Source organism: Phacochoerus africanus, chromosome 15, assembly GCF_016906955.1.
Source record: "Phacochoerus africanus isolate WHEZ1 chromosome 15, ROS_Pafr_v1, whole genome shotgun sequence".
Taxonomy (NCBI): Eukaryota; Metazoa; Chordata; class Mammalia; order Artiodactyla; family Suidae; genus Phacochoerus; species Phacochoerus africanus.
In genome coordinates, this window is record NC_062558.1 from 114,623,209 (window position 1) to 114,648,255 (window position 25,047).

The window sequence follows — 25,047 nt, forward strand, 5'->3', positions numbered from 1 at the left end:
AAGAACCAATCCATAATATTGTGAAAAATATAATGGTTGAAGCAAGTAACTAAGTGGGTTATATAGTAATACGGATCCAGGCCAAGAAAACTACATCGAAAAATCAGGTAGAGGAAGTCTTCTAGAGGATATCAGAAAGGGGTGAACATGAAAATATGAAGGTTAACAAACCTAGAGGATAGAAGTATAAGTATCAATACTTACATCATAAGAGTATAAGAAGGGGGAAACTAGAGGGGAGGAAATATTTGTAGATACAATGCTTACTAAAATCCCAGAATTTAAAAAAAAATCTCAGATTGAATGGGTACATAAAGGGCCAATCAGGATAGGCAGGAAAATCTAATCCTAGATATGTTAGAGTGAAATGAGCAAGCATGAAAGAGAAAGGGCCAGAGAGGAAGAGCAGCTCTCCCATAAAGAAACAAGATACAGACTGACACCAGATTTCTTAAAGCATCCCAAGAAGAGAGTAGAAGAATGGGGGTAGGGATCACGAAGGAAGGGGAAAAGAGAAACAAAAATTAAAAGTGGGCTTTGAAGTCCTTCAATAAAAAATACAGAGATTTTGGGAGTTCCCTGATGGCCTAGTGGGTTAAGGATCCGGCACTGTCACAGCTGTAGCTCAGGTTGCTGCTGTTGTATGGGTTGACCCCTGGCCCAGGAACTTCTGCTTGCTGTGGTCATGGCCAAAAAATAAAATAAAATAAAATAAAAAAATAAAGAAAGAAAAGAAAAAATATTACAGATTTTATTTGTGGTGTAACAGAAAAGCCACTCTACTTGGTATAAGTGGCTTTGGCTGAAGTCCCAAACCAGACTCTGTGGAACTTAAAAGACAAAGCCAGGTAAAAGGTTAGACACCACAGAAGGAAACAGAGTGGCTGTACTTCTGTAGTCCCAGTTTCTGGGCTTCATCTGTATAGCTGGATCCAGTTTCTAAGACCTAATTCAGGAGACTGATGTATTCATCAGAAGTTTTACTATTCATAATAGGGTAAAACATCTTTCCAGGGAATAGTAAATACACCTGGGTTTATTTACGGCATTTCTCATCTAAGTTCTAAACTAATTACTAATTAATTACATATCAATTAGCGAATAATGAATTAGAAAAATCAGTTGAATGATCATGAGGTAAAGGATGAATTTCCCCATCTCATAATTGTTACCATCTGAATCTGGTTTTTTCTCTCTTGCCCACTGCTGAATAAATGCTAACCAATTATTGTTCATCTAACCTAATGCTCCTCCCCCCATGTTTCATAATCTTACTTTAAAAAAAAAATTTTTTTTTGGCTGTGCCTGTGGCCACCCGAGCTGCTGCAGTGACAATGCTGGAGCCTTAACCAATGCAAAGTGAGGATAATAGTACTTTACGAGGTTGTTTAATTATACGAGGGCATATAATGTAAAGTGTCTATCGCAGTGCCTGAATACAGCCGGTCCGCAATAAACGGTAATTATCATCGGGCAAACAGAAGAGGCGGTCCCTCATCCCAACTTCCTGCCTTTTTGTCACTCACTTTTGAAAGTCGCTCTCGCCTCCTATTCCTTTTTCTCCTTATTTCTCGCCCCTCCTACTGCCGCAAATTGCCTTCCAGAGCTGTCGTAAAACGCTCTTCCCCGCCCTCCATGTGGCGAAAACGCAATCACGCTTGACGGCGCGAGGTGGCTCAGCCGCAAGATGGCGGCGCTGGCGGAGGAGCAGACGGAGGTGGCGGTCAAGTTAGAGCCTGAAGGACCGCCGACGCTGCTACCTCCGCAGGCGGGGGACGGCGCTGGCGAGGGTGGCGGTGGCGCAACCAACAACGGCCCCAATGGCGGTGGCGGGAACGTTGCGGCATCGTCGTCGGCCGGCGGGGATGGTGGAACTCCTAAGCCCTCGGTGGCTGTGTCCGCCGTTGCCCCGGCGGGGATGGCCCCGGTGGCCGCCGCTGCTCCGGAGGCTGGCGGGCCCCACGACCGACAGACTCTGCTGGCTGTACTGCAGTTTCTACGGCAGAACAACCTCCGTGAGGCCGAAGAGGCGCTGCGCCGTGAGGCCCGTCTGCTGGAGGAGGCAGTGGCGGGCTCCGGAGCCCCGGGAGAGGCGGACGGCGCCGGCGCTGAGACGGCTAGCGCGCTTCTCAGCCGGGTCACTTCCTCGGGCCCCGGCCCTGCGGCCCCAGAGCCTCCCGGCAGCGCCGCTTCGGGGGCCTCCGCTGTCTCGGGCTTAGCGACAGGTCCTGCGGCTCCGGGGAAAGGTGAGCCGCGGGGTCCCTGGGAGGCAAGACCGGCAAGTAGAAGATCAAGCAGGAAAGGCAGAGGCTGGCAGGCCTGCACCTCTGCGGGCTTGTTTTGAATTTCCTGGGCCCGCCTCTAGGGCCACATGCCCGCCCCTTTCCCTAGTGCGCCGGCTGCGCAGTCAAACCCTCTTCCTAGCTGTCAGTTCCAGAGAGAGGCTCTGGAGAGCTATTGAGCCGAGGGATGTACGGGGACGGTGGGCGCAGAGAGCCGGGGATGTTCAGGCTTTTGGCCCCTTTCGTTTTATTTAAGCTCTTGAGCCTTGTGCAGGGGTGTATTAACACTAACAATATTTGTACAATATTGTACTAGTGTACTTTAAATTATGCATCTTAATTTTCACTGTTATACTGTGAGGTAGACAGTACCTCTATTTTAAAGATGAGAAAAGAGTCTGAGAAGAGCCCAGGGACTTGCTTTGACACAGCCAGAGAGTGATGAAATATAGTGTAGCCAGTTTTCTCAAAATACAGGTTTACTATCGCTAGTGTTCCATCTTTTAGGGGAATGCAGATTCCTAGGCGTCACTTAGGACTTAGTGAGTCAGACCCCATGCAGGTGGACTCTGGGAATTTGCATTTTATTTTATTTTGCTTTTTAGGGCCACACCTGTGGCATATGGAAGTTCCCAGGCTAGGGGAGGAATCGTGCTACAGCTGCCAGCCTAAGCCACAGCAATGCAGGATCTGAGCTGTGTCTGCGACCTACACCACAGCTCACGGCAATGCCAGATCCTTAACCCACTGAGTGGGACCAGGGATTGAATCCGAGTCCTCATAGCTACTAGTCAGATTTGTTTCTGAAATCTGCGTTTTAAACAAATACTTACAAGGGGATATTGATGTATATGGCAAAGTTTGAGAACCATTCATTTAGGAACAGGTGTTGACAGACCCGAATTCATTTTCTGTCCCTGTTGCTTTTACTTCTGTGATGCTGCTTGTTATTCTTCCTAAACTCCAGAGGTTCCCCCCCACCCCCGTTATTGTTGAAATTCAGATATAATGTATATAAAATGTCAGGCACTGATAAGTTTATGCCTAGGTATCTACCCCTGACACTGAGGCTCCCTCCTCCCCTTTTTCTCCAGAAACTGTTGTCACAAAGTCCATGCAGTAAAATTTATACACAGTATAATCTCAGAGGTAATCCTGAGCCAATAATGAATGTTTATTGAATTAAATTATCCACTGTAGAGCCTTTAGCCAAATTAATCTGGACTTCTGAGACTTAATCTTTGCAACATTGCCAGAAGTGAAGTACAAATAGGTAGCATTGTAACCAAGAAGTAGAAGTGTGTACAAATGTGATTGAGCAGAATCTTTCCTGAATGATCTATTTTGTGAATGAACTATAAGGTGGATGAATTATGTTGGTTATTTTGCTATAATCTCTTATTGCTTCAGAAGCTTGATCTTTTTTTTTTTTTAAGATTGTAACTCAGAAACCAGAAAGGATAAAAAGAGCTCATCAGAGTAACCAAAAGAACTTAAAAAAAATTTATGCAGTAAAGTGCATAGCAGTACTATAATTGCAACTTAAAAAATTTCCAACAATCAAATTGATTCTATTGACAGATGTATCATTGTTTGGTATATATTACCAATAAATACTCATGTTTTCTGCTGTGAAATGAAGGCAAGTCCTCCCCACCATTAACATGCTTATGTTTTATAGGGAGTGACTGGTGTACCTATATGAAAGTATGTGGGATAGGATGTGTTACAGGAAAGTTACAAAGTACTTAGCTCAGAGAGCTGGGAGTGTTACTCCAGAGCGTGGCTTGGTGGTGGTGGCTGCTATTTGCACTGAGCCTGTAGAGATTAATATGGCTGTTTGATTTGCACATACTGTGTTTTATAAAATTTGTCTTTAAGGTAGCTCCAGGAGTTACCATAGTGGCTCAGTGTTTAATGAATCTGACTAGGAACCATGAGGTTGCGGGTTCAATCCCTGGCCTTGCTCAGTGGGTTAAGGATCCAGTATTGCCATGAGCTGTGGTGTAGGTTGAAGATGCAGCTCGGATCCCGAGTTGCTGTGGCTCTGGCGTAGGTCAGCAGCTATAGCTCCGATTAGACCCCTAGCCTGGGAACCTCCATATGCCGCGGGTGTGGCCCTAGAAAAAGGCAAAAAGACAAAATAAATAAATAAAATAAAATAAAATAAGGTAGCTCCAGAGTTCCCTGGTGGTGCAGTGAGTTAGGATCTGCCATTGTGACTGCCATGGCTCAGGTTGTAGCTGTGGTGTGGGTTCGATCCCTGCCATGGTAACTACCATGTGTCGCTGGCCTGGCCTCAAAAATAAAATAAGGTAGCTCTAGCGAAAATATTGAGCCTTTTTTGTATTTATTTGAAAATTTTATTTTAAGATAGGGACAGACTGAAGGGGTTTTGGAAGGGTAACTAAAACAAAGTGAATCCTGTCCAAAGATTATGTAATTGTGTTGGGGAAGAGAGTTTGAGAAGAGAGGGAAAAACATCTGAGAAACAGTTCACCTCTGGACCTTAGCAGAACAGCCTTAGACTCTTGGTGAATGTCACATCATTTTCTTCAGAGTTGTTTTTCGTTTTTTAAACAGTTGGAAGTCTAGCTGTGGAAGACCAGCCGGATGTCAGTGCTGTGCTGTCAGCCTACAACCAACAAGGAGACCCCACAATGTATGAAGAATACTATAGTGGACTGAAACACTTCATTGAATGTTCCCTGGACTGCCATCGGGCAGAGTTATCTCAACTTTTTTATCCCCTATTTGTACACATGTACTTGGAACTAGTCTACAATCAACATGAGAATGAAGCAAAATCATTCTTTGAGAAGTATGTGAATTTATAAATACACAATATGTATATATAGCATGTATATATAATGTATATACATCTGTAACTACACAATTGTAAGATTGCAACCCAAAAAGTACTTTATTAAGGAGAGTTATCTGGTGCTTTGAGAACCCAAAGTGGGTTGGGGGTTGTGGGTGGTTTGATCTAGTTGGAAAAGTCAGGGAAGGCTCCCAGAGGAAATGATGCTTGAGTTAAGCTCTGAAGATGGGATAGGAGTTAACCAGAGAAAGAGACAATGGAAAAGCTTGTGTGACAGCTCTGTGCAGGAAGGATTGTGGTAGGTACAGAGAAGAAAGAAGGCCAGTACGGCTGGAGCAGAGAATGGGGGTGGGGTGTGGAGCAACATGAAGCTGGATAGTTGGTTAAGGGCTGGAGTAGGCAGGTTCTTGGGCCATGTTGAGGGTCTTTGTTTATCCTAAGAGAAGTAGGAAGTTGTATTGGCTAGAATTAAATTTGGCTGAGAGTCACTGAAAACTCAGACAGTAATGGTATAAATAAAAAGTTTATTTTTTGCTTTATCCTAGCAAGATGAAAGTTTATTTTTCTGTCTCATGAAGATAGGCAGTCTAGGACTGGTATGATTATCAGAGACCTAGGCTCTCTCGACCTTATTGCTGTAACATTCTTGTCATGCAGTTTCTACTTATGGAACAAGGTGACTCTCCAGCTCTAAGCAATCCCATTAGTGTTATAGTCAACAGAGAGGGCACACATCCTTCCTGAAGGCTGCACATTCTTCTCTCTTTTTTATGTCATTAACCAACAGTCATGTCTACCTACAGGAGAGGTAGGAAATGTGGTCTTTACCTAGGTATCTGTATGCTCAGCTAATATTCAGGTGTTCTAGTGTGGAGGAAGAAAGGAAAAAAAAGGATTTTGGTGACAGTGAGACATCTCTGCTACAGAAGTCATTGAAGGACCATGTCATTATTAGATTTTCTTTTTTCTTTCTTTTTTTTTTTTGTCTTTTCTAGGGCCACACCTATGGCATATGGAGGTTCCCAGGCTAGGGGTCCAATTGGAGCTGTAGCCACCAGCCTACAGCAGAGCCACAGTAACATGGTATCCGAGCCATGTCTGTGACCCACACCACAGCCCACGGCAACACCAGATCCTCAACCCACTGAGCAAGGCCAGGGACTGAACCTGCAACCCCATGGTTCCCAGTCGGATTCATTAACCACTGAGCCACGACGGGAACTCCCTAGATTTGCATTTTGAAAGGACCTTTATGCAGTGGGGAAAACATGGCAGGGGGACAGAGTGATTATAGGTTGACCATTTTGGAGATTACTGCTGTTGTTCTCAACTGGGGGTGATACTATTTCTCCTTCCCCTGGGCTCTTTGAAAGTGAAGGTGTTTTGGTTGTCATAAGGACCAGGCTGGAGGATCCTGTGTTTTAGGGGTACCAAAAGTTCCAGTATGTGCAGGTAGTCCCACTTAGCAAAGAATTGTTCTGCCTCAAATACTAATACTATCCCTGCTGAGAAGCACTGGATTAGGGTGTGATTGTGTTGGTGAAGGGAAGGAGACATATTTGTGAGGCTCATGGTGAAGGATTGGATATGGAGGTAAGGGAGATGAAAGTACAATTGATAACCCCTAGGTTTCTGGCTCTCCTGGGCTGGATATAAGGCTGCCCTTTGCCAAGATAGAAAACCCGGGAGAAGACTGGGTTTGTCAGGTTGTGCAATGATCTTGAGTTCAGATTTGAATATACCTTTTACTCATTTAAAAGATGTCAAGTGCATAGATAAATGACCTATAAGGCTCTGGAACTCAGGAGAGATGGGACTGAAGCCATAAAATGGAGTTGTGTGCAACATTGATGGGTAGGGATGAGATTTTCTAAGAGAGAGTATGAAATAAGTCATTGCAAGGACTAGGCCTCAGTCTTCAGTATTTGGAGTAGAAGAGAAATAAAAGGAGTAGAAGAGAGGGCGAAGTAGAAGAGTTTTAAGAGGAGAGGCCAGAGAAGCAGAAAGAAAACCAGAAGAGGGTTGAGTTATAGAAGCCACAGAAAAGGAATGTTTGAAAAGGGGGTGGTGCTTAACAGTTGAATGAGAGCTCTTTATTATAAGCAGTAGACCCAGAAGCTAGGACTTGTCAGGTAACACAGGTAATGGGGGTAGAGGAGTAATAGGACTCCTGGCTTCTGTGCCATTATATTCATTCATTATTCTACAATGCCTCATAGAAGATATATAAAACAAATGTTTTGTACTCAGTGTTCTGGAAAAAAAAAAAGGCTGATGGTGATAGAATTCCTAAGCTAATTTTTCTTATAGTACTGTCATCAAAAAACCTTTTCCTCTTCCAATCTCATGGCGTAGCCCTCTCCTCATGTAGGAAGCTAGAACATCATAGGGGATCCTCTGTCTCCTCGTCGTGGACATCCTCAGCCCTCGCCAGGAACCCATGCTCGGATGAAGTTATTCTTAGTGCATAGTAACTAATACAGACACCAAGAGGCTGATATTTATAATTTCATTCAAATCTTAGACAGGAACCCTTTTTTTTTTTTTTTTTGGTCTTTTTGTCTTTTTAGGGCTGCTCCCGAGGCATATGGAGGTTCCCATACTAGGGGTTGAATCAGAGCTGCAGCCGCTGGCCTACACCATAGCTACAGCAATGCCAGATCTGAGTCTCCTCTGCGACCTATACTGCAGCTCATGGCAACGACGGATCCTTAATCCACTGAGCGAGGCCAGGGATTAAACCTGCAACCTCGTGGTTCTAGTCGGATTCGTTTCTGCTGTGCCACAATGGGGACTCCAAGAAACTTTTTTTTTTTTTTTTTTGGTATTTCTTGGGCCGCTCCCGAGGCATATGGAGGTTCCCAGGCTAGGGGTTGAATCAGAGCTGTAGCTGCCAGCCTACACCACAGCCACAGCAACGCAGGATCCAAGCCGCATCTGCAGCCTACACCACAGCTCACGGCAATGCTGGATCCTTAACCCACTGAGCAAGGCCAGGGATCAAACCCCCAACCTCATGGTTCCTAGTCAGATTCGTTAACCACTGAGCCATGACGGGAAGTCCCCAAGAAACTCTTAATTCATATCTTGATGAGTCATAGTAGGGTAACACAGGTTAACAGTTTGGGAATCTATTGGCTGTGTGTCAGAGTTGGAGCATTAATATCTTATGTTTAATCATTTGTTTCTAAATGTTTTTGCATTGTTTGCTGCTCTTAATGAGTGTCAATGTATGATCTTTACATTTTATTTTATTAGGAAAGTTAAGATTTGTAGAAACAAAAGTAGATTTAAATTTACTCAATGTCACCATGGCTGAAAGCTTTATTTAATTTCCTTTGGTAATGGTGAGTAAATGGGAGTGCTCACTCTTTGGTATCAACATATGTTTGTTCTTTAGTCATGTTATAAAAGTCCAGATGTTTAATATTTATATCTAATATTAAGAATATAAGAAGTCACTAAAAATGTTGGGTTTTATGAGAATGTCTTGCATTGATTATTGAGAGGCTGGGTGATAGGTACATTGAATTCATTATGCTAGTTTCTACTTTTGTATATGTTTGAAATTTCCCATAATAGGTTTTGAGAGAACATAAAATTTAGTAGAGCAAAGATTCTGACATTTTCTAATGTCTACCAATGATGGCATTCAAATGAGACTGTCTACCAATGGTGGCTACCTTATCTTTCATTCACTTGTGGTATTTATTTCAAATTCTCTTAAAATGTTTATGATGCATTTAATTAGAAAAATTGGTCATTTTTAGGATTAAAATTCAGAACCGAATTGTAATCATTTTGAAATGTGTTAATGACTTTGATCCTACAGCTTAGACCAGGATTATTCAGACTACTACGTTGAAAATATTCTGGGATGTTTATAAATATATGGGGGAGAGGCAGATCCCTTAATGATTACATTGAAAAATGACTTTTTAAAATCACTGAAACAGGTTCCATGGAGATCAGGAATGTTATTACCAGGATGACCTACGAGTATTATCTAGTCTTACCAAAAAGGAACACATGAAAGGGAATGAGACCATGTTGGATTTTCGAACAAGTAAATTTGTTCTGCGTATTTCCCGTGACTCGTACCAACTCTTGAAGAGGCATCTTCAGGAGAAACAGAACAATCAGATATGGAACATAGTTCAGGAGCACCTCTACATTGACATCTTTGATGGGATGCCGCGTAGTAAGCAGCAGATAGATGCGATGGTGGGAAGTTTGGCAGGAGAGGCTAAACGAGAGGCAAACAAATCAAAGGTATGGGAATAAACCTAAGAACTATATAATGCAGATTATGAAAAATTGTAGCATTTCCATCTACATAACTTACACATTTTTCTTATAGCTAGTATGGGAATAATTTTACGCTGTATACTAAATTTCGTATTCTAAGGATGATGTATATATTAGTGAGAATTTGGGAATGGTTGCATATAACAGAACCCTGACTACAGTGGCTAAAGCAAGTAACGGGTTTTTCTCACCTAAAATGAATTAAAGAGGAAGACCCTTCTAGGCTGGCGTGAGGGCTCCACAGTGCCATCAAGGACCCTGGCTCCTTCTACTTTCCGCTCTGCCATCTTCAGAATGTAGCTTTTTTCATTGTGTTCGCAGATGGCTATTGCAGCTCCAGCTTTGCAGATGCATTCCAGGAAGGCAGAAGGGGGAGGTTGAAAGACATAGGTAGACCTGCTGAATCTCCCTTTTTATCAGCAAAACTATTTTTTTTCTAAAACACTACTCAGTATATTTGTGTTCACATCTCTTGGCCAGACTGACGTTATATGGCCATTCCTAGCTGCAAGGGAGCCTGGGAACAAAAATGATTTTAACTGAGCATGCTGCTGCTCCAACAAAATCAGGGTTCTGTTTGTAAGGAAGAAGGGGAAATTGGCTATTGGGCAGAAAAGTACAGAATCTGCTTCAGGATATAAATGACCGTATTGTAATTGTGATTCCTTCTCTCAAGATATGAAAAGGATGTATTAATGAACAAAAAAGTAATTTTAAAAAATTGGTTCTTTTGACTCGTAGGTATTTTTTGGTTTATTAAAAGAGCCAGAAATTGAAGTGCCTTTGGATGATGAGGATGAAGAAGGAGAAAATGAAGAAGGAAAGCCTAAAAAGAAGAAGCCTAAAAAAGACAATATTGGATCTAAAAGCAAAAAACAAGATCCCAATGCTCCACCTCAGAATAGGTGAGGATAAAAACCTCAGGAACACGTGTGCAAGTGTAAAATGATGTTATTCACGGTTCAGTTTCTTTTTTTTCTTTTTTTGCATTTTAGGGCCACACCTTCAGCATATGGAAGTTCCCAGGATAGGGGTCGAATCGGAGTTATACAGCAACGCGGGATCTGAGCCGCATCTATGACCTGTACCACTGCTCATGGCAACACCGGATCCTTAACCTACTGAGCGAGGCCAGGGATCAAACCCGCATCCTCATGGATCCTAGTCCGGCTCGATAACCGCTGAGGCACAAAGGGAACTCCCTTCGGGGTTCAAGTTTCTTAATATCCATAGTAATTTCCAGTCTGTTTTTCTTTCACAGAATTCCTCTTCCTGAGTTGAAAGATTCAGATAAATTGGATAAGATAATGAATATGAAAGAAACCACCAAACGAGTGCGCCTTGGACCAGATTGTTTACCCTCCATTTGCTTCTATACATTCCTCAATGCTTACCAGGTTGGTGAAATAATTGGGTAGTTTCTGCCTCGAGAGTCATGTAAAATGGTGATTACCATTAAAAGAAACTTAGATGTGTTAACTAAATGGAATTTTCTTATTTAAACTCTTGTCCTCTTTTTTTTTTTTTTTTCTTTTTTCAGGCTCTCACCTGTGGTATATGGAAGTTCCAGGTTAGGGGTCCAGTTGGAGCTGCAGCTGCCAGCCCATGCCACAGACACAGCAACGCCAGATCTGATCTACACCACAGCTCACAGCCACCCTGAACCCTTAATCCACTGAGCGAGGCCAGGGATCAAACACAAATCCTCAGCGGATACCAGTCGGGTTCATTAACTGCTGAGCCACAACGGGAACTCTGTTATTTAAACTCTTGATATAAATATGGCTTAAAGAGCAGCAATTAGGAAAGGAGAATTGGACACTGCTTGGGATAGAAGGCAGTGTTTAAAAGACCTTTAGCGATTTATACCAGAATCTTGCTTATATGTGTCCCTTTGTTTCAAAGATCAGAATTCTGTTAGCCTTTGAGCATAGGAAAGTTGTGTGGTTCATCTCTCTTGGACTTAAACACTCATGCAGACTTTCTATTTTTTTATTAAGAATTCTTCAGGAGTTCCCGTCATGGTTAACAAATCCGACTAGGAACCATGAGGTTGTGGGTTTGATCCCTGGCCTCATTCAGTGGGTTAAGGATCTGGCATTGCCTTGAGCTGTGGTGGGTCGCAGATGTGGCTCGGATCCCACGTTGCTGTGGCCGTGGTGTAGGCTGGCAGCTACAGCTCTAATTAGACCCCTAGCCTGGGAACCTCTATGCCGCGAGTACCGCCCTAGAAAAGAGGAGAAAAAAAAAAAAGTTCTTCATATCTTGGAGTTCTTGCTGTGGCACAGTGGGTTAGGAATCCGACTGCAGTGGCTTGGGTCACTGTGGAGAGTTCCATCCCTGGCCCGGTGTAGTGAGTTAAAGGATCTAGCATTGCTGCAGCTGTGATGTGGGTCACAGCTGCAGCTTGTGTTTAACTCCTGGTCTGGGAACTTCCATATGCTATGGATGTGACCATTAAAAAAAGGAAAAAGAAAAATTCCTCATGTGTTTATAGACTCTTCATAATAGGCTGCCGAGGATATATTCAGCAAAGTAGAAAAATGATTAACATTTGCTTCAGATGATGCACTCCAAATTTGGAGGGCAAAGAAGGATAAATGATGACATGTTCTCAAACTAAGTGCTTTTAAACAGTGGATTTCATAAGAGAATGAAATTTCGAATGATCGTTTATATGAGAAAAGTAGCTATCATTATATATTCTCTAAGATATGATTGTGAATCCCCCCTGCCCCCAAACAGTATTATTTAATATAAAGCTTTTTTTTTTTTCTTTTTCTTTCAATATTGGCAGGGCCTCACTGCAGTGGATGTCACTGATGACTCTAGTTTGATTGCTGGAGGTTTTGCAGATTCAACTGTTAGAGTGTGGTCTGTGACACCCAAAAAGCTTCGTAGTGTCAAACAAGCAGCAGGTAACTGAGATGATGTGTCAGGATATAAACTCATCATTAGTTCATACCAATTTTGATTCCATGGAACATATACAAGACATTGTGATCTTAGCAGAATTTCATTTGATTTTACTTTTCCCAGTGAAAAGTGCCTTGCAGTGCATCAGAAGACTGGAGTAGCTAGAGTGGGTTAATTTCTCTGGTCATAAGTTTTCTCATCTGTAGAATGAAGGAATTAGGCTAGAAAACTTGCTAAGGTTAAAAAATCTAACATATTATGATTGTTTTGCTTGTGAATAAAAAAAAAACACAGTGTTTAAAGTAATTAGTGAGAGAGTATGTTGTTTTAGCCATGGCTAAAATGAACTAATAAGGTCAGGGTTACATTTTAAAGTTTCTTGCTAACTGTATTGTTTAAACAAGATAATACATTTTAAAATTTATTTGAATATTTCTGTAGTTTTATTTTGTGAAACATTGTGATATAGTGGATAAATGTGAGTTTAGCCCTTGTTCTGAGACTAAGTAGCTGTGTGCACTCTGGCATTTTATTAACTGTTCTGAACCTCACTTTCTTCTCTTATACACTGAGATGATAGCATCTAATTGAGAGGAATTAGCAGAATGGTTGGTATGTAGAATGACCTGTTCAAATGTTAGTTCTTCTCCTGAACTATGATGTAATTGCCTTAAAATGTTTTAATGAATGTTATTTTAAACATTAATATTTCTGGACCATTTTAGATCTTAGCCTGATAGATAAAGAATCTGATGATGTCTTAGAAAGAATCATGGATGAGAAAACGGCAAGTGAGTTGAAGATTTTGTATGGTCACAGTGGGCCTGTCTATGGAGCCAGCTTCAGTCCGGATAGGTAAAATACAAACACTGAAAATGAAATACTGCTGTATCATATTGAGAATGTAGCTCCTGGAAACATTATACAAATGTTGGGGAAAATTCTTTTAGAAAGATCTTATGATTGCCTGTGATTTTATTTTAGAATCTTGTCATCTGCTAATTCATCTTGGGGTACTGGTGTACAGTACCCACATTTACAGAATGAAGATGCATAGCTTATGCTGTGAGTGCAGCCAAAGAAAGAAAGAAAAAGATTCATAGCTTCAGGGTTTTGCTAATAAAAATTAGCTTTAGTGTTGTGTTAACTCCAGCAGGGGTTGAGTTGCTTCTTTGGGTTCCTGCCTTGGGTTTTTTGGCTACTGCTGTCCTCTGTCATCTCCAAATTCACAGCAGCGAATCCTGATATTAAAGGCATCTTACCTCTCAATTGAAGATTTAGCTTTGTATAATCAAAAAGCTAAAAGAATATTGAAAAGTGTGAAAAAAAGTATTTTGGAACCCACAAATAAGTGTTTGCCTATTTTTCATGATCTCTAACGTTCTGTAGAAATGGGGGGAAAGTATTTTGTTTTCCTAATACCATCTGTGTCTTATTGGACAGGTAATAACTTTCAACCCATCAAGACTTTCATCTTTTTTTTTTGTCTTTTGCCATTTGTTGGGCCACTCTCGCAGCATATGGAGGTTCCCAGGCTATGGGTCTAATCGGAGCTGTTGATGCCAGCCTACTCCAGAGGCACAGCAACACGGGATCCGAGCCGCGTCTGCGACCGACACCACAGCTCACGGCAATGCCGGATCGTTAACCCATTGAGCAAGGGCAGGGATCGAACCCGCAACCTCATGGTTCCTAGTCGGATTCGTTAACCACTGCGCCACGACGGGAACTCCAAGACTTTCATCTTGATGAAACTTTGAGAATGAGAATTTTTGTTATTTATAGGATTTAGCCAGAGGGTACATTTTTACCTGAGGGAAACTTTTTTTTGTCTTTTTAGGGCTGCACTGTGGCATATGGAGGTTCCCAGGCTAGGGGGCTAATCGGAGCTGTAGCTGCTGTCCTTTCCACAGCCACAGCAATGCAGGATCCAAGCCGCGTCTACACCACAGCTCATGGCAACACCAGATCCTTAACCCACTGAGCAAGGCCAGGGATTGAACCTGCATCCTCATGGATGCTAGTCCCATTCGTTAATTGCTGAGCCACAGTGGGAACTCCATAGGGAAACTTATTTTTTATTTTTATTTTTTGTCTTTTCTAGGGCTGAACCTGTGCCATGTGGAGGTTCCCAGGCTAGGGGTCTAATTGGAGCTGTAGCTGCTGGCCCATGCCAGAGCCACAGCAATGTGGGATCTGAGCCACGTCTGTGACCTACATGACAGCTCATGGCAACACCAGATCCTTAACCCACTGAGCAAGGCCAGGGACCAAACCCACAACCTCATGGTTCCTAGTCGGATTCGTTAACCATTGAGCCACGACGGGAACTCTGGGAAACTTCTGATTTCAATGAAAAACACTATTATTTTCTCAGTAGCTCAGCTTTTGTACTTATCCCTGAAGAAAGTAGAACATTAGTCACATGTCTATATTGTTTTTTATTTTTGCTTTTCTGGTGGGGGGGGGGTCCAAAAGGTTTAAATTTTACACAACTTATACAGGATATGAAAACAGCATCTCTATTTTAATTATTTTTTTGCTCTGCCTATGGCTTGCAGAAATTCCCAGGCCAAGGACTGAGCCCCGAATGACAGCAGTTACAATGGCGAATCTTTAACTGCTAGCCCACCAGGGAACTCCGTAGCATCTCTCTCTCTCTCTCTCTTTTTTTTTTTTTTAAAGTTTTTGGCTGCACATGAGGCATATTGAAGTTCCTGGGCCAGGGACTGAATCTGAGACATAGCTACGACCTACACGGCAGCTGCAGCAACACTGGATCGTTTATCCCACTGTACCAGGCCAGGGATCAGATCTGAGCCTCAGCATATGTAAGTTCACAGGCTAGGGGTCAAATTGGAACCACAGCTGCTGGCCTGCACCACAGCCACAGCCGAGTCTTCAACCTACGCCATAGCTCACGAAATGCCGGATCTCCCACCGAGTGAGACCGGGGATGGAATCCGAATCCTCATGGATACCTGTTGGATTTGTTTCTGTTGCACCACAACGGGAACTCCCTTTTTGTTTTTTCTGCATCTCCATCTTAAAGTAAAAAAATGAATTTTATGTGACATCACATTTCTTAGAACCCCTTCTCAGGTGACCTTATTTGACCATACTTTTTGTCATTACCTTTTTTTCCCCCCGAACTGTGATTTTTCTTGTAGTGTACATGTTTTTAAAATAATCTAGGTGTTCCCATGGTGGCTAACGGGTAACAAACCTGACAAAACACGAGGGTGCGGGTTTGCCCTGGCCTTGCTCAGTGGGTTAAGGATCCAGCATTGCTATGAGCTGTGGTGTAGGTTGCAGACTCAGCTCAGATCTGGGGTTGCTGTGGCTGTACTGTGGGCTGGCAGCTGCAACTCTGATTTGACGCCTAGCCTGGGAACTTCCATGTGCCGTGGGTGTGGCCCTAAAAAAAAAAACAAAAAAAAAAATCTAACCTCATTCAGTAGGTGCACAGATGTAGAGTGTCACAGCTAACATTAGTTGGTACTTTCAACTCGTTATCTACTGTTAATTTCAGGTTTTAAAATTGAGATGTAGCATGTCAGTTAGCTATACTTAATATATTCAGATGTGCAGAGAAACTAGACAGATAAACTGAGTTATTCTAGGAATCAAATATATTACCTTGTCTTCTCTCAGAAACTACCTGCTTTCCTCTTCAGAGGATGGAACTGTGAGATTGTGGAGTCTTCAAACGTTTACTTGCTTGGTGGGATATAAAGGACACAACTATCCAGTGTGGGACACACAGTTTTCTCCATATGGATATTATTTTGTGTCGGGGGGCCACGATCGAGTAGCTCGGTAAGAATATTGTGAGCTTAGGATTGGGTCTATTTAAGGAACAGAGCAGAATGGTTTCTTGTTTGGAATTATAAACTTGAGCCAAACTCATTTTCACTTATTTAGGACCAATTTTTTGAGAATGTCAGCATATATAGGTCTTTATTTGAAAACAAATTTGGGACAAAACTATTATGTCTATACCAAGAGTCCATGGCCACCCTCTCCCCAACCGGATGCTAAACCTTGTCTTATATAACCACCATGAGCCGTTGTTTCCCTGTCATCTCCTCAAAAGTTCAGGATGAGGTAGCTTGAGTTAGAAACTAATTACATGGTGGCCAAAACTAGGGGGAAAAAAATGCTTTTTCAATGGGTTAGAGTAGGAGTTGGGGTGTGGGGGAGTATTTCAAGTAACTAGGGAGGGGGACCCATTTGGAGCTAACATTTCACATGGATTTTTCTCTATTTTGGATATAATTTTGGCATTTCACAGTTAACTACTAAATATCCTCTTTTGTTTTCAATAATTTCTTTAAAAGGCTCTGGGCTACGGATCACTATCAGCCTTTAAGGATATTGCTGGTCATCTTGCTGATGTGAACTGTACCAGATTCCATCCAAATTCTAATTATGTTGCTACGGGCTCTGCAGATAGAACCGTGAGGCTCTGGGATGTCCTGAATGGGAACTGTGTAAGGATCTTCACTGGACACAAGGTACCTTATACCTTCTTTTTGAGATAGTTTAAAAATTAACCAGTGACACATACACTTTAAAGATACTATTCATACCACTAAACTTTATAATTCTAACTTTTGTCTTATTTTCTTAGATATTTTTAATCCTACTTTTGATTCTTTCCATGGACTTCTAGGGACCAATTCATTCCTTGACATTTTCTCCCAATGGGAGATTCCTGGCTACAGGAGCAACAGATGGCAGAGTACTCCTTTGGGACATTGGACATGGTTTGATGGTTGGAGAATTAAAAGGCCACACCGATACAGTCTGTTCACTTAGATTTAGTAGAGATGGTGAAATTTTGGCATCAGGTAAATGACTAGAAATGGCTTTGCGGTAAAGGGTCAGTGGTCTATTTACAAGAAGCCCTGAATGTTGATGATGGCAAAATAAGTGCTGCTGTTCTAGGTTTTGCTTCTTAGCCCTGATTCCAGAGTGTCACTCTACATGTATATTGACTTCTCAGGTTAAACTACTGCTTGAAAGGCTTCTTTAGAGGGATTAGAGTTGTTAAGTTTGGATATTTTTTTTCTACCGGAAATACACAGTAAATGCATAAAGCATACTTGACAGAATGTCAGAATCTAAATATGGTAGATGCTACTAAATGGTTTCCTTTATTTCCCCTTAGGTTCAATGGATAATACAGTACGGTTATGGGATGCTGTCAAAGCATTTGAAGATTTAGAGACTGATGACTTTACTACAGCCACTGGCCATATAAATTTACCTGAGAATTCACAGGAGTTATTGTTGGGAACATATATGACCAAATCAACACCCGTTGTACACCTCCATTTTACTCGAAGAAACTTGGTTCTAGCTGCAGGAGCTTATAGTCCACAATAAACCATCGGTATTAAAGACCTTTGGAAGCTACTGTTTGAAAAAGGGAGACTAAAAGCAAATACCTCAGTGATTAATATTTAAGCTACAAAGAATGTTTTGTCTATATGGATCTGGAAGTATGCTGCTTGGAAATTCTGAACAGGACCGTTCCACGTTTCTATAGCAACCACATTTAACTAATTTCCGTTAGTTGAATAAGAGGTATTATGTTCGTGGAGGGGACATTTATGGTGCTTTGGATTGCGTGGAAACTATGCATTTTCTGTTCAAGTGCTATTTTAATTTATTATGTCTAGAAAAAAAATCGACTTCAATAATTCATCCTGCTTCAAGATTCAAATTGAGTAATATAATACCATCCTAAATTTTAGCTGAAGAATTCTATGAGCATGTATGTTTCTGCTGTAAATGTAGTTACTGTATGGCACTCAAGAACTATGTTAAATGATCTGCTAACATTTTTGCTTGGCTTATGATTAGTGGAATGTATGGTTAGCTGGGTAGGGTGAACTACAGTTCCTTTCTGAGAAATAGATGAAGTACAACCATCCACTGACATCTGAATTTATACCCATTGGATTTTGAGTGCACCCAAACACACTATAAACCAGGTGAAGAAATTAACTTCCATGTTCTACTTCAGCTAAAATGGCTACATACAACCTAGTACACTTGAAGTCAGACATTTCAGTTGCTTACCTCCAGTACTGAGCCTTGCTTTGGGAAACTTAAAAGATTTAGACCAAGTCACTGCCAGTTTTTTGCCTTTGTTGCATTTTGTACAGTTTTTATATTTTTGATATCTTGTAAATAAAGACAACCAGCTTTTCCAGATTCATAATTTATTGTATAAATTGACTATCACATGATGAGTTGACATTAGCTTCTTCAGGCATGGGAACTTAACAGATGAGGTACAGTTTAGAATCCTATAAACAAAGCAAAGAATAGTTTAGACACAAACATGTTCAACTCTACTTTTAAAACATTTAGTAATTACTAGTATAGAACTATCCACGAATCCCTCTGAAATGGAATGCAAATTCATTAGATTCTCAATGGAGTCAGTAACCCCTCAAAATGTAGGTGTCCCTCAGCTTAAAACAATTTAACCTAACACTATCTTTAGCAAAAGAGCTACCAATAATTCAGCATGATCCTAAGCATGTACCACTGGAAAAGCCTAGTACAGAAAGTAACAATAGAAAACAGGGAGGATGGTAGTATCCCCGTCGTAAAAACAAAGTTTAGAGGTACCTAATATGAAAAATTGGGCAAAACCCCACCTGTTTTGTTGGAAGACACCTTGGACCACTGCATTCTGGGATATGCAGACCCCTAAAGTCAATAGTTTTGGGACTGGAAAAACTCTTTAAGAGCAGAGGAAAATTTTTCTGTCATGGAGAGCTACAATAAAGGGATCTGGGTTTTGTGCACATCATCTACTACTAACACAACAAATATTTATTCACTCAAGCAAAGGCAAATGGGAGTTGAGTGGCACTCTAAGAAGAAAATGAAGTCTAAGGCGATTTAAGGAAAAGACAGAATTGCTTACATAAAAATTTGAAACTAGCAAACAAACTACCAAGAACCAAAATATATTTTCAACTTATATGAGAAAGAAGGTCTTTACAAAGAGAAAGTCTCAAACATTAAATGAGAAAAACATGAAGAGGATGTTAGGAAAAACACAAATGCTAATAAACAAATGGAAAAAATATACACTGTCATCAAAAAAAATTATTTTTACTCGTCAAATTAACAAAAATCAGAAACACATGATTTAATACTGCCTCGGGCACAAAACTAGATGCCCTACAACCCTTTGTGAAAACACTTCAGCTTAAGAAAACAACCATGGGAGTTCCTGTCGTGGTGCAGTGGTTAACGAATCCGACTAAGAACCACAAGGTTGCGGGTTCGGTCCCTGCCCTTGCTCAGTGGGTCAAGATTCTGGCGTTGCCGTGAGCTGTGGTGTAGGTCGCAGACACTGCTCGGATCCTGCGTTGCTGTGGCTCTGGCGTAGGCCGGTGGCTACAGCTCCGATTCGACCCCTAGCCTGGGAACCTCCATATGCCGCGGGAGCAGCCCAAAGAAATAGCAAACAGACAAAAAAAAAAAAAAAAGAAAAGAAAAAGAAAACAATCACACTTTATTCTTCAAAAGCGTTGTAATGTTATTTATATTTAAAAAATTCTAATTTCCTCTGTAAAATAAATCACATATCCATGACCACTCATGCATTCAAATTATAGAGTACATGTTATAAGACAAAATTACAGAGATAAATCAGTGATTAGAAACCAAATAAATACATTAAAAAGGAGCTAAACCAAAATGTTAACAAAAATTGTCAGGGTAACAGGACATGGACAATATTTTTATATACCCCCCCCCCCAATTTTTTGGCTTTTTTTAGGGCTGAATGTGTGGCATATGGAAGTTCCCAGGCTAGGGGTTGAATTGGAGCTGCAGCTGCATGCAGGATCTGACTGCATTTGCAACCTACACCACAGCTCACAGCAACACCAGATAATTAACCCACTGAAGAGAGGCCAGGGATTGAACCTGCATCCTCATGGATGATAAGACTGGTTACCACTGAGCCACAACAGGAACTCCCTATTTTTTTCTTGACTGTGAGAAATTTTGCAAAATGATGACAATATAGTTCTTTTTTTTTTTTTGGTCTTTTTGCCATTTCTTGGGCCACTCCTGCGGCATATGGAGGTTCCCGGGCTAGGGGTCGAATCGGAGCTGTAGCTGCCAGCCTACGCCAGAGCCACAGCAACGCAGGATCCGAGCCGCGTCTGCGACCTACACCACAGCTCACGGCAACGCCAGAACCTTGACCCACTGAGCAAGGGCAGGGATCGAACCCGCAACCTCATGGTTCCTAGTCGGATTCGTTAACCACTGCGCCACGACGGGAACTCCTATAGTTCTTTTTTTTTGACCGTGCCTGTGGCACATGGAAGTTCCCAAGCCAGGGATTGAACTCTTAGCACAGCAGTGAGCCTGAACTGCTGCAGTGTCAATGCGGGATCTTTAACCCGATGTGCCATGAGAGAACTCCTGACAATATATTTCTATAGTGAAAGGAAAAAAACTCCTAAACATCAAAATTCTGAAGTTAATAAACTTTATTTTTTACTTTTTGCCTTTTCTAGGGCTGCTCCTGCAGCATATGGAGGTTCCCAGGCTAGGGGTCTAATTAGAGCTGTAGCCGCCGGCTTAGGCCACAGACACAGCAATGCCAGATCCTTAATCCACCGAGCAAGGCTAGGGATCGAACCTGCAACCTCAAGGTTCCTAATCGGATTCATTAATCACTGAGCCACGACTGGAACTCCCAAAGTCAATGAACTTTAAAACATTAACTTCTTACCATTTATGTTGCTTTCACAGCTGGAGTTTTTTTAGACCTTAACTTGAAGTATAAGACTAGCAAAGCAATACCTCCATATGTGGCCAGCACACACTGAAAAAGAAAGGAAAAAATAAACAGGAATTGTTGTCACACCTATATTATTCTAAAACATAACTGTTTAGGTCTCATTAATACTTACATTCATTCTCCCTGTGAGAGTGTAAGAGTTGAAATATTTTTTGATACCAGTGAACTGGAATTGGGCATCAGTTTCTGGACCTGCCATGGTTTCAATCTTTTAAAAAAAGAAAGAAAGCAACAAATTGGTTTGGATGCAGTTTAAAAGAAAATTAATTTTTTAATTAAAAAACTCATGAAGTCAGTGCATCTAAATACTATAAATTTTACATATGCCTCACACAACAAAGCAGTAGCAAAGTGGTAGGAAAACACCTTGCTGATTAGAGAAACTTACAAAACAGACTGGAATATACATCAAATCACTCAGCAAAGGTAGAGAACACAGTAGTTCCTCTAAGTCCATCCTCTGACCCAATATAGCTCAATTTCATTCCTGTCTCTAGAGCATGGTATGCTGTACATGGAATTAATCAGTTTTAAGACCAGAGTTGAAAGCTAGAGCTTGTGCTACTTCTCAGTTTTTCAGAAGGGTAACAGCCAACTAAACAGTTCACTTTGCAACCCCCTTTTACAATTTTTTTAAAAAAATAATTTGGGACCTCCCTGGTAAGGGAAAGAAGGGGAAGGAGAGATCATTTACTAAATGGAATTGAGATCGAAAGATTTAAACACAAATAGTGAAACCAAAATATCCGGAAGAAAACATGGGCAAATATTTTAATCATCTTAAGTAAAAGAAAAGGTGGCCAAAAGCAAAAAGGTGGAACACAGAAAGATAATCAACATCATGATTAGTCAAAGAAATGTAAAGTGAGACCAATATTTAACCATCAGACTGCAAAGACAAATTTATGATAATAGGCAGTGGTATTGAGAATGTGGGAAAATAAGCGTTCTTTCTGTGGCCCGGAGGGAGTGTAAAGTGGTACAACCTTACTAATGTGCAATTCTGCAATATCTATCAAATTCTAAAATTAGTATACCCTTTTATCTAAGCTGGTTTATTTTTTCTCCAGGAATTTATCCTTATAGAAGTATTACCAGAAGTTCCCATTGTGGCTCAGCAGAAACGAATCTGACCAGTATTAATGAGGACGCAGGTCTGATCCCTGGCCTTGATCAGTGGGTTAAGTATCTGGAGTGGCTGTGGCGAAGGCCAGCAGCTACAGCTCCGACTGGCCCACTAGCCTGGGAACCTCCCTATGTCACGGGTACAGCCCTAAAAAGACAAAAAACAAACAAACAAAATTACACAGTGGAAACATGTTATATGGTTCAAGGATGGTAACTGAAATACACTTTATGAAAATAAAAAACTGGACGAACTAAAAGTTCACCTACAGGATACTGATAAGTAATGGTTTCCATTAAGGGAAGATAGAATGCATGGAGATCTCTATATAGAGACATGGAAAGATGTTCCCATGTAAAGTTAAATATTAAAAACATCCTATTTCTGGACATTATATTATAGAGCATGTTAATGGTTTTCAAAGTCTGGTCCCTAGACTGACAATCTCAAAGGAAACTTGTTAGAAACACAGCATTTCGGGCCTTATCAGATAAATGCTGGGGCCCAGCAGTCAGTGTTAATATGCCCTCTAGGATGCATATTAAAGTTTGAAAAACATTGCAGCAAACAGAAACCCAAATAAATGCTCATTCGTAACTAAATAGGAAAAAACTCTGGAAGAGTATATAGCAAATTTTTAAGAGGGGTTACATCTACAGAACCTACGTATTTTACAAAGGTGTGTATTCCTTTTATTATAATAAAAAATAAAAAAAGGCACATTCAAAGGTCACCAGAACACTGGAAAATTCGTCTGTATGACCGCCTATCTACCACGACCGACGCCACGCCGAGTCGATTGGCAACATAGACGAGCCGGTCGAGGTCCGGTCGAGATTGGTAGGCAGTGACAGTGACTTGGCTGGCTCTTGAAGAAATGGAAGTGGGAGACCTGTGAGGAAGTTGTTGCTATGGAAAATGGCACTCTCAGGTTCACCATTCAAAGGCCTTCAGAGGCATTCACCTGCATAGAAGTGGCAATAAAAATCTGGACAAGTGACCTTAATTCTGAACACTATTTCAAGAAAGTTCTTGGAGCAGTGAAGGATTCTAAGCTTCCTTGGGCCACCTCAGGGGCTTTGGCCAGTCCAATCCAAGTAGGGAAACCTCCATTTAAAGAAATCTTTATGATGTAGCTTTTGTATTGATTTACCTTCAGTAAACTTATTAAAATAAAGATATGCTTTCACGCTCATCTTCAGGATAGATTTTTGGATTCTTAAAATATCCACTAGGTTTCTAGAAGAAACCTGACAGAAAACAAGGGCTTAACTTTGTCCAATTATTAACTATAATCACCACTACCTTATGTATAACAAAAATTTTAATTTCTCTCTACACAATATAAAAGGAAGACTGATGTTTGCAATATTCTACACAGGGCTAATTCTGACGGTAGGAAAAGGAATAGTATAGGAATCCCAATTTAGTCTAGGTCTTAAAGGAAGACTCTTGAAATGCTGAGTTGGAGGGGGAAGTGGGATGCTGCTGATAAATAACTGGAACAAAGCCTGGAAACACCTGGGTCTGCATCCTCAGCAAATCGCAGGTTACTCTGGGGCAAAGATCAGGAATCCTTGTGTTAGGGTGTCCTTCGTGGAGTAACTGAACTGAAATTTGCTTTCCTTTTGAGTCATACTTCAGCTTAGACAGATAGTAATTAAGAAGAAAATTACCTAAGACTAAAAATAACCGTACCAATTGTTAAATGGTAGCCTATGGCAAAGTCTAAGCGATAGGGTCTTCACTTTTGTTTCTAATTGAGCGGCAAACTACTATTAAATATAATCAATCTTTCCATTCCTCTCTTCACCGATAAGTGAGCACTTCAGAAAAGGCCCAAAGCGACCAAATGCCCTCGCTACTTTGTTTTCCCGATACTGTTTTTCTGTCTGACTGGACATTTACCTAGAATGATGCGTGAGATTACGAGGCAGAGACGAGTGAAAGCTGCTCAGGTACCAGAAGCAGCTTCTTGCACTGCAAGGAGTTTACAGTCCTCTTCTAGCTACCTTCTTTCTAGGAAAGGTCTTCCCGCTGATTGAACACAGGCTGAATCTAACCAGCTTACCGCGGGGTCTGGCGAACTGCAGGGGCCCACCTACGCTCACTCCTGTTTGACAATGGCTGCACCACAACTAAAGAACGCCTGGCTGGCCAACTTCCTAAACACAGCTCAGTGAAAACAAACTATTATACGCATACATGGGAAAGGAGATTAATTCGGCCAGAAGTTCTCATCCAAAATTACGTCACTCGGTGACCTTGGCGGACTCCCTTCGCTGCGGACCTTTTTTCTTTACCGGAAAATGCATTTTAAGGGCCTTTACCTCTCACTGAGGCTTCCTAGTCACTATCCGACCCCTCGCGGCCATCATTTTCTCCAATTCCTTTTCATTCACCCCCCGTCTCGCCCCTCCAGAGCAAAGACCTCGCGGTGTTCCTGGACCAGAAAACAGTCCTATTCTAGGCTGGCCCCATAAAGTGGAGGCGCGAGGTCAGAGCAGGGTCTTCCCTCCACACCCACCTTCCAAAATGCACAAACTCCGCGGCCTGTGTCCTTCAACGTATCCAGTTGCCCCCTCGCTCCGGCCGGAAGAAACCACCTCCCCCGCAAGCGTTCAACGGGCCTTACCGACTCGGCCCTCTACGTCGATTGGCTGCGGCTCGAGGCCCGCCCTTCCGCTTCCGGTCTTCAAATCTCCTCCCTCGCTCTGTAGGACTCCATAGCGTAGTAACG

The 25,047-nt window shown here is 41.6% G+C and overlaps 3 protein-coding genes across 3 annotated transcripts in view; 2 read left to right on the forward strand and 1 right to left on the reverse strand.

Annotated features, from left to right (window-relative positions):
- Window positions 1-1,648: 1,648 nt before the first annotated feature.
- On the forward strand, window positions 1,649-18,562 carry TAF5 (TATA-box binding protein associated factor 5). Its single transcript, XM_047761862.1, is given in 12 exon segments — window positions 1,649-2,246; window positions 4,866-5,103; window positions 9,063-9,378; window positions 10,156-10,319; window positions 10,676-10,811; window positions 12,212-12,332; window positions 13,056-13,185; window positions 15,985-16,149; window positions 16,671-16,705; window positions 16,708-16,847; window positions 17,006-17,183; window positions 17,504-18,562. Coding segments are annotated over 12 exon segments (2,400 nt in total). The 5' UTR covers window positions 1,649-1,687; the 3' UTR covers window positions 17,722-18,562.
- Window positions 18,547-24,973, reverse strand: ATP5MK (ATP synthase membrane subunit k). The gene is made up of 4 exons (XM_047761866.1): window positions 24,835-24,973; window positions 21,294-21,389; window positions 21,113-21,205; window positions 18,547-18,650 (listed from the first exon to the last, which is right to left on the reverse strand). The coding sequence occupies exons 2-3, from the start codon at window positions 21,378-21,380 to the stop codon at window positions 21,116-21,118; spliced, it is 177 nt and encodes a 58-aa protein (XP_047617822.1). The 5' UTR covers window positions 21,381-21,389; window positions 24,835-24,973; the 3' UTR covers window positions 18,547-18,650; window positions 21,113-21,115.
- The window catches only part of PDCD11 (programmed cell death 11), a 50,032-nt gene continuing 49,208 nt past the window's right edge, over window positions 24,224-25,047 (forward strand). Inside the window, 2 exon segments of the mRNA XM_047762679.1 lie at window positions 24,224-24,265; window positions 24,883-25,023. Of these exon segments, the coding sequence (XP_047618635.1) occupies window positions 24,224-24,265; window positions 24,883-25,023 (183 nt within the window).

Excerpts from the sequence above, each read along its gene's own strand:
- ATP5MK (XM_047761866.1), bottom strand. The coding sequence starts at position 21,380 with ATGGCAGGTCCAGAAACTGATGCCCAATTCCAGTTCACTGGTATCAAA. Across the intron at positions 21,206-21,293 it reads CTCTCACAGGGAGAATGAAT|TGTGTGCTGGCCACATATGG; the intron begins GTAAGTATTAAT and ends TTTCTTTTTCAG.